The sequence below is a fragment of the Sardina pilchardus genome, chromosome 1 (assembly GCF_963854185.1).
Source record: "Sardina pilchardus chromosome 1, fSarPil1.1, whole genome shotgun sequence".
In the NCBI taxonomy this organism is placed as follows: Eukaryota; Metazoa; Chordata; class Actinopteri; order Clupeiformes; family Clupeidae; genus Sardina; species Sardina pilchardus.
This window is the reverse complement of record NC_084994.1, coordinates 35,574,087-35,585,227: the sequence shown is the minus strand read 5'-3', so window position 1 is coordinate 35,585,227 and position 11,141 is coordinate 35,574,087. Positions and strand designations below refer to the sequence as shown.

The 11,141-nt window shown below is 44.5% G+C and overlaps 1 protein-coding gene across 2 annotated transcripts in view; it reads right to left on the bottom strand.

The window, feature by feature from the left end:
- Positions 1–10,834, bottom strand: part of ero1b (endoplasmic reticulum oxidoreductase 1 beta) — a 24,978-nt gene extending 14,144 nt beyond the window's left edge. Inside the window, exons 1-5 of one of the 2 annotated variants that reach the window (XM_062543601.1) lie at positions 10,358–10,834; positions 7,951–8,070; positions 5,707–5,790; positions 5,095–5,136; positions 625–707 (exon numbers count right to left, since the gene is read on the bottom strand). In XM_062543601.1, the coding sequence (XP_062399585.1) occupies positions 625–707; positions 5,095–5,136; positions 5,707–5,790; positions 7,951–8,070; positions 10,358–10,519 (491 nt within the window). In that variant the 5' untranslated portion in view covers positions 10,520–10,834. Of the gene's footprint in view, positions 1–624; positions 708–5,094; positions 5,137–5,706; positions 5,791–7,950; positions 8,071–9,142; positions 9,470–10,357 lie in introns of those variants that run through there. The other variant, XM_062543609.1, reaches the window with a different exon arrangement.
- Between the last annotated feature and the right edge of the window lie 307 nt (positions 10,835–11,141).

Genomic DNA, 11,141 nt, shown 5'->3' with positions numbered 1-11,141 from the left:
TTTTCCAGAATTTTCCAGAAAACAAATTGTTGCACCGTGTCAATGGGAACATGCCAGACTAGTAAGACTTTGGAACGGAACACAGCCCAGCAACATTGCTCAAAAGGTCGCCTTGCTCATCATCAGCTTAAAAATCTAAATAAAAATAGCTTTCTGCCCCAAGCAGGTGTTGCCACAAGACAAAAAAAAAGGTCTTAAACACCAGATTAATACAAAGATGTAGTGTTTGAAAATGCGTGATGTGGTGATGTCTGATTCAGTGAGAGATATGTGAAGTTAAAGGCTGGTGAATGCTAATGCTAAATGCTAAAGGCCATGCTAAAGAATGGAGAAATGCTTTGGACTCTGGAGTTAAAGTTAAGCAGCTGTTGTTACAAGACAAAAAAAAAAAGTCTTCAGAGTCACCAGATTAACGCCATAACACAAAAACGTTGTGCTTGAAAATGTGTAAGGCATGTGTAAGGCATGTGAAGCCAAAGGCTGGTGAACTGCTTATGCTAAATGCTAAAGGCTAAAGATTAGAGAAATGCTTCTGACTCTGGAGTTAAAAGTTAAAGAGTGAAATAGGAAAGCTCTGGACTCTGGAGTTAAAAGTTCAAGAATGAAATGTGGTGATCTTTTTACCTGAGTGTGCTGTTGATGGCGCCCAGATTCTGAGCCTGCTCACACTCTGTGATGTCCTCCTCGACGTTCAAGGCCTTGGAGTACTGCCATGGCGAAGGAGCAGACGGAAGAAACGGAGGAGCCAAAAGGAGAAAAGGAGGGAAAGCAAGAGTTTAGCTGATCACATGACATTTGGTTAAAAGTCTGGTGCACATAATCCTTGTTTATGAATACATTGCAATGCAATGGGTTATTTAAAACAGGCTTTTTAAGAATGTTACACCAACAGCCACTGCTACACTGCAAAAACTGCTTATCTTATCAAATCTAACCAAGCATTAATTAATCTATCAAGATGAAAATATCTATTATTATTTTCAGTATTAAGAGACTTACATAACGCTTTCTTGTAAAAACATCTGACTCAATTTAAGGAGAGTTCGACTTAAGAGGTATCCTGAAAACATGCAAATTTGTCTGCCAGTGTGTTTTGTCCGAAAAAGACAAGTCAAGTCAATCTCTTCTTAAATTAAGTCAAAATGATCTTTTGAGAGAGGGCTAGATAAATCTTTTCAATAAAAAACAAAAAAACAATACCAAACAGATTCACTGATCTTAAAGGGACATTCCACCATTTGGGGAATTAAGCTCATTTTTCACCTCCCCTCAGGCAAAAAAAATATATATTTACCTTTGAACAAGTGGAAAGGTGGAAAATGAGCTTGATTCCCCAAATTGTGGAACATCCCTTTAACACCAGATTAATATCATCTGTAGCTCTGTAAGTATAAATTAGGTACTGTAGGTTTCACCTGTACGATTAGAAGACAAACAGCTCCCACGTCTAACCGGTGGGCGCATAAGGAGGTGTGTGTGCAGTCATGCGGTGGCTAGCTGGCCCTCAGCAGTCGGAGTGGTGTGTGTGTGTGTGTGTGTGTGTGTGTGTGTGTGTGTGTGTTAGCGGTGAGATGTGGGTCACGGGCCTACAGGCCTGCTGCACCGACTGGGCTGCGCAAGCAGGTGGGATGGCCTCATCACTAAATGAGTCAGGTTTACGTAAGTGTATTACACACACACACACACACCTGCACACAGATATGCACGGGCGCACACACCCACACACACACACACACAAGCACACAGAGACAGGCACACACCCACACTCTCTCTCATACACATACACACAAACACACTCTCTCTTTCTCTCTGTCACAGTCACACACACACACACAGGCACACACCCACACTCTCTCTCATACACATACACACAAACACACTCTCTCTTTCTCTCTGTCACAGTCACACACACACACACACACACACACACACACACACACACACACACACACACACACACACACACACACACACACACACACACACACACACACACACACACACACACACACACACACACACACACACACACACACACACACACACACACACACACTTTTTAGCTGGATCAGAGGGAACCCAATGTTACTGGGGGAAATAAATAGAACCATGTTCACACCAGTGACGTTCTTATACTTACTAACAAGAGACGAAAGAGAGGTCACACGTTACATCAGAGAGAGTGAGAGAGAGAAAGAGGGTGAGAGAGAGTGAGAGAGAAGGCAGAGGACTGGAAAAAAGAGTCTATTTTTGGTCTGCAGTGCCAAGTTCCTCTGCTGCTACACTGCTCTGTCTGTCTGTCTGTCTGTCTGTCTGTCTGTCTGTCTGTCTGTCTGTCTGTCTGTCTGCCTGTCTGTCTGTCTGTCTGTCTGTCTGTCTGTCTGCCTGTCTGCCTGTCTGCCTGTCTGTCTGTCTGCCTGTCTGCCTGTCTGTCTGTCTGTCTGCTACAAGTAAACATTGCATTACATGTTCCGAATAAAACATGCACACATGCATAAATACATACATTTGTTGATTGGAGGCTGTACTATAGGCGATCAGACCACAAATAAACCAGTCAGCCAAATAAACGAAAACATGTACTTTATCACATCGAGTGGCCCCCTGGAAGTCCAAAACTAATAGACTCTCTCGGGTTAAGTGCCTACAAAACACACACTCCGACGAAAGCGGCACGTAACGCGTGCGGTGTCGGCAGATAGCGAGAGTGCCGGCGAAGAGGCGGACAAGTGCTGACGTGTGTGTGTACGAATAGCATGACAGTGGACGCCGCGACCTTGCAAGCAATCAGATGTTCCTGATGTCCCAAACAATGTTCGCGCAGCAAACACGGGGAGCCCGGCCAAAAATCAGCCTCCCTCGTGCTCACCACAGGGCTCTCACAGGAGGGAAGGAGAGAGAGAGAGAGAGAGAGAGAGAGAGAGAGAGAGAGAGAGAGAGAGAGAGAGAGAGAGAGAGAGAGAGAGAGAGAGAGAGAGAGAGAGAGAGAGAGAGAGAGAAGGGAGAGGAGAGGAGATGAGAGGAGAGGAGAGAGAAAGAGCCGGGAGAGACAGCAGAGAAGTGAAGAGAATAGAAGAGACGAGAAGCCTAGAGGATAAAGAGCAGACAGAGCAGAAAGAGCGGAGAGGAGCGGAGAGGAGAGGAGAGGAGAGGAGAGGAGAGGAGAGGAGAAGAGAGGAGAGGAGAGGAGAGAAAGAGCAGGGAGAGTAGAAAGAGATCAGAAAAAAAGTTTAAGAGCGAATGAGAGAAAGAAAGTGAGTCAAGGATGGAGGGAACAAGAGTGACAAAATAAAGGGAAGAGATAGAGAGCAAGAGAGTGTGAGAGAGAGATATAGAGAAAGAAAGAGAGATGATCAACAATAGTTCAGGCTTAGGGGGTTGAGCTGCCCTGCCAAGCTGGCCTGCTGCTCACCCCACTATCCTCTTTCACAGGAGGGAGAAAGGGAAAAGTATAGGGAAGAACATGAAGGGTATGAAGGATAGAGTGAGCAAGAGTGCAGCTAAAACGAGAAGAAGAGAGTTAAGGGAGGAAGGGATAGACAGAGGAGGAGGAGGAGGAGGCTAGCCTGCTACTCAGCACTGCCAATTTCAACAGGATGGGAGGAAGAGAGGGAGGAGGTGAGAGAAACAAAGAGACTGAGAATGCAAACTGAGATATGGTGGGAAAATTGGAGTGACAGAGGTATGGGAGAGGGAGAAGAAGAGAGAGGGAGAGAGAGGGAGAGAGAGAGAGAAAGAGAGAATGAATATGCATAATATGGTCACCAGAGAAGAGACGATAACAACCTTGAAAGAGGAAGAGGCTTACTTTATCTACCGAGGTTTGAAAAAAAAAGATTGAATGAGAGATAAGAGAGAAAGAGAGAGAAACGGAAACGTCAGACTTCAGAGAGAGGCTCATATGCTCATGTCTAAGGACCCAGCAAGCCTAAGAGAATGTTCTAGAAAGGAAAGGGGGGGGGGGGGCAGCATAAGCTCCATTAGCCACAGCAGCCTGGGCTAAAACAAACAAAAGCCAAAAGCAGTCCGCACACACACAGACACACACACACACACACACACACACACACACACACACACACACACACACACTCTCTAGCTATTTCTGTCCCAACCTCTCCACTTCATAACCGAGGGACCTGCCAAACTCCCTCCACCCTTCCTCCCTCCCTCCCTCCCTCTCTCGGTCTCTCTCTATCTCTCTCCGTGTGTACCACATGGAACAACACATACACCCACACATGCAGAACACACTCATGTCTTGACTCCTAAGGCCCTTTGAGGACACCTCGGTTGACGGCAAAGCTGTGTGTGTCTGCGAGATGCAACGGTTGCACCGCGCGTTTGCAGACGAAAAAGAGGAACTACATTGTTTCAAACTAGCACCTGCAGAAAACAGCTATGGGCATAACACTATCACTATGGCTCGGGTCTCTCTGCATTGAGGTATTAAGGCCTGATATGCCTGATAATCTATAAACCTGTGAATGAATACGTGTGCACACATTTATACCGAGGGAAGAAAGTAACTAGCTAAGTCTCTTCCACTGGCTCCTAGTTTCCTTATTTACTTTCACTACAAAAAGAGGGAAGAGTGTCCATTCACCCAGGATCTGCAGGACACAATACAATACAATACAAAGATGATATAATTTCATATTAAAAGTTACTTATTTAACAAAGTGTGAGAACGTATGCACCGACCTGATGAAGTTTGTAAATCTCAACAGATTTTTTGTCCATCAAATTAAAACATTCTATAATTAATCAATAATGCTATACTGTACGTAACTACAGTAATACTGAACATACTCTACGGAGAGAGAAACCACTGCTAACAAGAAACAGGAACCAGGAACAATTGCACATTCTTAGAGACCAAGGGCTCTCATTTAAATGGCGGGCAACATCTTGAGTCTAACTTAAACAAAATGACTACACAAAATCTATCTGATAACTGAACACCATGAGGTAAGTCCTCAGCACAAGCCCATTGCTCCCCCAACGCACGCACGCACGCACGCACGCACGCACGCACGCACGCACGCACGCACGCACGCCTAGATCCTGCCGTGCAGGGCTGAAGGTCCTTACCTTGTTGTAGTTGCCCGACTTGATTCCCACGGGAATCTTGCTCTGTAGGGGAGACAGAAATAAGAGTTGAGTCATCGCAATCATCACCTCCAAGGCCCTCTGAGGCCCCCTCCCCATACATCTACCTCCCCACAGACTACCCCACCTAGTCTCATAACTAGTTTCTTGTGTGTGTGTGTGTGTGTGTGTGTGTGTGTGTGTGTGTGTGTGTGTGTGTGTGTGTGTGTGTGTGTGTGTGTGTGTGTGTGTGCGTGCGTGTGTGCGTGCGTGTTGATGACCGGGGGCAAGACACAGTCCAGTCCGGTGAGTTTTGCTCAGGGATAACTGTGAGTGAACCTGGCCACCTGTAGTGCAGCTAAGAAGCCCAGAACCTGGCACTGGGATTGCATGGTGCGTGTGACCCACTGATCTATAAAGAATATGTAATAATTCATAGATCAGTGGTGTGACCTTATGGATAATACACAGGTGTTAAATGCTAACTAAATGCTAACTAATGCATTTCTCCTTGTCTAATTAGAGCAGCTGGTGGATTTTTTAAGTGAAGTCACGGTGTCTGTCTCTTCTTTTTATGCGCATCATTTATAAATAACACTGCGAGCGGGGACAGACCTCCGGGCAGGGCTCCACGTGGCAGTCCTTAATGGAGCAGTGGCCATCGTCCACCCAGAAGGGGCACGGGCGCCTCAGGTTCACCTGCGGAGATAGAGGGGAGGGGGGAGGGGGGAGGGGGGGGTTAGGACTCAATGGAGAACAAGCAGTGTGCAAAAAGGCACAGACACAGACACAGACACAGACACAGACACAGACACACACACAGACACACACACAGACACAGACACACACACACACACACACACAGACACAGACACAGACACAGACACACAGACACACACACACACACATCACATCACTGATGCTCTCACAAAATAGCTACATTCATAGCTAAGTCTTTCAGGCCCCACAGCTTAAGAGGTTTTTTTTTCTTGTGACACACAGAGAGAGAGAGAGAGAGAGAGAGAGAGAGAGAGAGAGAGAGAGAGAGAGAGGCAAGTAACGACTAAGAAAATGAAAATCAGTCGACCTCCACCCACAGCCCTGGTTTCAAAATGGTGGTTTAGCTTTTGAGAAACTCATTACGTGCTTCCTGGGGTGGCTTCCGTCCCCCCTATCATCACACTCAAGAGACACAGCAGCTCTATCCTGTCCTACGCCACGTCAGAAAGAAAAAAAAAAAACTGCCACATCACCCCTATCCGACTCCCCCCTCCCCCTCCCCCTCCCCCACCTCTCGTCTCAACACTTATGAGAGGTCCTGTTATGCATGGCTGCTGGTTGTTAATTTAAAGCAGTGGGCTGGAAGGAGGGGGGGGGGGGGGGGGGGGGGGGGGTGGTCCAAAACAAGCAAACTTACCAGGTAACAGCCAATAAACTCGGCTCGCAGTGATTAAAGACAGCCCAGCAGACCGGGCACCATAAAGGCGACTAGATGGACGAGCCATACGGTAGGACTCGTTATTTAGTACATGTGATAATGTACTCACTCACTCAGTAACACAGACAAAAAGCCATGTTTTACCATACAACTCATCAGCCAGCCCTTTACCAAAGACTTATTTTGCTGTGTTCATGTATACATAACCGGTTTTCCTTAAGCCAACATCTGCGTTATCGTAGGTGGTGATATACCATTTGTGCCTGCAGTAAGAGCTGCTTTTCCACCCCAGGATGTTCAACCCAAAGTGCAACCACTGTATAGTATTAGTGAGGGACCAATCCGGACAGCGAGAGAACGACAGGTGTGGTTGTCAGTCGTTAACATGACTGACCACATACCGATGAAAGGAATCTCAAAAGCCTCTTTTTGAGGTATGTTCTGTACTGGGAAACGTAAATTGGGTGTGTCCCCTGAAATTTGAAAGTTGGTACCTAAACATTATAAAAACACAACTTCCCAAGAATCGTGAGTGATATTGTATGTTGCAATGTTAGATCTAAATGTACAAAGCATTTGATGTAAAGCCATGATCTGGCCATATGCTTTGTGAGTTTGTGTTGTAAAAATAATAATAATAAATAATAATAATAAAAAAGGTACCACAACATTATGAAGTCAAGTGTTCTTTGGTCGGGATTTACGTAAAAATCAAATGGTACGCAGATGTAACCAAAGGCCCCACTAGCCTTGAGATTATGACAGACAACAGAACTATTGTTTGTGGCATTGTTGATTTGTTAACATTCAAACACCTGTGTCTCTCGAGCCGGGGAGAGCTGATGGTTTAACCAAATCCTGCGTTTTGGTTTGGCTCCTAGTCTACAAATAGCAAACCCTTACACTACAGACACTGCAGGGAACTGCGCTATTGTCTAGCTGAGTGTCATTTGTTTTCTTAGGTTGCATCTTCGGACAACACAGATTATGCCGTGGACAACGCCTAGGACATCCTCAGATTATGCCGTGGACAATGCCTAGGACACCCTTGGACAACGTTGGGCAACACCTAGACACCCTCGGACAACACCTAGGACTCCCTTGGGCACACCAAGCCCACATCACACGCTCCCCAAAGTTACACGTCAACCACACTATGCAAATGACCACACAGTGACCCGCACTCATTTGCATTGGCTGACGAGAGGAGTAGAAGCGGGCAATGTGGCGGAACAAAAAAAATGGCCAAGTCCTTTTACATAAAGCTGACGATTCTGAAGAGAGGTTTTGAGGATATCAAACTTGCTGGGTCAAAAATTTTAAAAGCTAAAACAGTCCATTTGCAAAAATCCTGCGGGATTAGAATGACATCTGGGCTTCCTATCCGGACGTCATTCAAGGCAGAAAGGCAGCAAACTCACCTTGTAATACCTGAAGAAGTCTCTCTCTGTGAGCTTCCTGATGAGAGGGTAGACCTTGAAGTTGTTGAAGACGTCGATGCTCTCGACATCGCAAAAGCAGTCGTCCAGAACACCAGTCAACTGAATGAGCAGGAGCAGAGGAACGCTGAGGTGTTACATTTCAAAGGTTCTAACTAGTTCTAGAAACTTCTCAGAGGAAGACAGGACTTTAGTAAAAATAATAATAATAAAAAATAAACATTCTAAAGATAGACTGTAAAAGTAAAATATAAAAGTAACAAGCTTTTCTCAGCCTTGACATTCAGTGATATTTCACTCCATCACAAACCATAAATAACATGAGCCTAATAAATTAAACAAAGTGAAGTGAAGGCAAATCAACGACAGACGTGGTCGCTACACTCCACCTGGTAACTCTTTGACACCATGATTCCGAAGAACCCTATTTTAAGCTATAACCAAGTGTTTCACTTTTAAGTCAAGCTAAAAGATTGAAAATAATAAACAAAGCTCATTCATCTTCAGCAACATTCAAACATCCAGTCTTTTCAACAGTTCCTATAATTGATCTAAACTGGTATAGGGAGTTAACCACTATCTGTGCAATGTTGTCGGTCAAATGGAAAACAATGTGTATTACAGTACATACACTGATATACAGTATGTACAGGTAAATGTACTGCCAAGCCTTTGCCTGGCCAGCTCTTCAGATATGCATTAGACACTAACAGCTGCTGGGAACAGCGAGAGCTTTAGGAGGGACTCTGTATGACACTGGACACCATGACAACAGCATACATTATTTAAGCCTTAATCAAATCGTTGCAACAGGTCGGGAGGTAAAACAAATAAATTAGTTAACAGGTCTAAGTTAAAGTGATATCAAGAGATAAAGATGTGTAAGTTTAAAGTTATGTTTCAGTCCCCTTTAGTTTCTTCAGATGGCTACTGGGACATGGTAATGATGTGGTAGACTACAGTCAAATATCTGCTCTGTTAAATGAAAGAGCCTGAAAGGACTAGGCAAGTTTTAAGTCAAGGGAAAATATCAACATATTTCACAACATCCATGACTGACATCTAGAGAAATATGTAGGCAACGCTTTAAAATATGACAACATGGGTTGCAGTTATCAAAGACACATCACAACTTGTGAACTAAGAGAGCTCGTGTTGCAAGTGTAAACCCAACCTTAGCATGCAGCAATCCAAAATAAAGAAAGTGCAGTAACGATGTTGTCCATGGGCTACAAATATTTCCGGACATGTCGTAAAATACGGAACTTTCGCTGGCTTCAGTTCATTAGTTTTAGAACTTTGCTAGTCTCTTCGTTTCTCCTGAAGTGGTCATTGCTGTAACAAACTCCCGAGGACAAAGTCGCTATATGAGCCGATGCATTGCTATGCCAGTAAGAGACTTTGCGGCGTGTGTGAGAGCGTGCCAGGGGTGAAAACAGTCTGCGAGGATGAGCTGTCACTTTGGGGCCACTTGCTTTTTCCTCGTGCCCATTCTGTCCCTGCAGGCACCGCCTCCAAAACAAAGGTGCACGTTCGTAGAAGACCAGTTCTGACCCCTCCTCCGTCCACCGTGAATTGTAGTTTCTGTTTTTTTTACACTGCCATAGCCTCGGGAGGTTGGTCTCACTGTACAGGACTACATATCCCGTGGACACCATTAATAAGAAACTATGTTTGTCCAATCAGATTACACCACGATTTACAACAGTAAGGGGTGCGTAGTGTTAAGATGTTTGAAATATGTAATTGAACAAGACAAACCAGTATTAGACTACAAGTAGTATTACAACACCATGCTTTATGTAACATTAGGTAACATAATCCGGAATCGGACCCGGTCTACGTTAAATGCGTACAACAGAGTAGAAGCAACATAACTTTCTGATGTCTTGCGTGACGTCTTGATGTAAAATTAAGGTTAACTTAGTTCAGCATTTCGGGTAGATTTATCTTCAAACACTTCGAAACGTTTACGCAAGCCAAGTATGCATGTCGTTCTACAATTCCATGCAAGCCAAAGGGAATATGCTCGAAGTTGAAAAAAAAAAAATCCATGATTTGCCTGACGTCCACGCCAATATCCAACATTTAATTAACAAACCTGATTGCGGTTGGTAACCAGTTATCTGCTAACATAGTGACAAACGAGGGTTTTGTTACAGATGGATGTAGGCTACTGTATCACTCTCTAGAGCTGTGCATGTCAAAACACGAAATCCCACTTCCAAACTCTGAAAATGACGTAGAATGAAGGTGACTGTGGAAAATGCGAGAACACTGACTAGCAAGTCACCTGTCCAGCTCTAGCCCTCCAATAACAAAACCTTTGACACATTCTATTCAAGTGCACACATACAGACACATGCTCTGTGTATGGCGCAAAGCTTACTTGGCAAAAACAGCTTTGCTCCTCGTTGTCGGGCGCACTTTTCTCGGGCTGACGGTTCTGTGGCGTGTTGACGTTGTAGTGAAACCACCCCTGAACAAAATCTCCAAGGAGCAGCCACAGTAAAACAAACAGTCCTGCGTTCTGAACCGTGGCTTTTAACATTACTGTTGCACAAAAAGTATGTAACCGTGACTATAAACAAAAATGACAGACTGACCAAATGACATCGAACTAATGGTTTAATGACTAACGTTAACGTTAGCTAGCTGTAGTTGGCTAGCCAGTGCTAAAGACAAGAGCATTCGTCTTTTACCGCCGGTAAAGCTTAACTACGCTGTTAAATTCCATAACGTAGGTTCTGTTGCACGGATATATGTATACCTATTTCCAAACGAAACTACAAAAAATCCTGAAAACAGAAGCGTAACACTAGTTGTACGGTCTGCGTCCACGGTGATCATCAACATCCGTGCTATCCATTATACGGCAAGCGCAAAGGATCACTTTTTCTCATGACCGACCGACAGTCTCAAGCTGTTACGCCACAGAGCTGCAGACCGTATCTGCAGTAGGCTAGGCTATAGCGCCATCTGTTGTCGTCTACATTGAACTATAATGTCGCAGAATTTAGGTATAGTCTACTTGGAATTGATAACCATAACCAACATGTTTTACTGGAAAAAGTATATTCGGCTTTAGTGTAAATTTCGAATTATGTTCATGTTAATAACCTAATGATAAATCTATGACAGCACTGTGCAGACCATGAGCACAGAGAGGAATC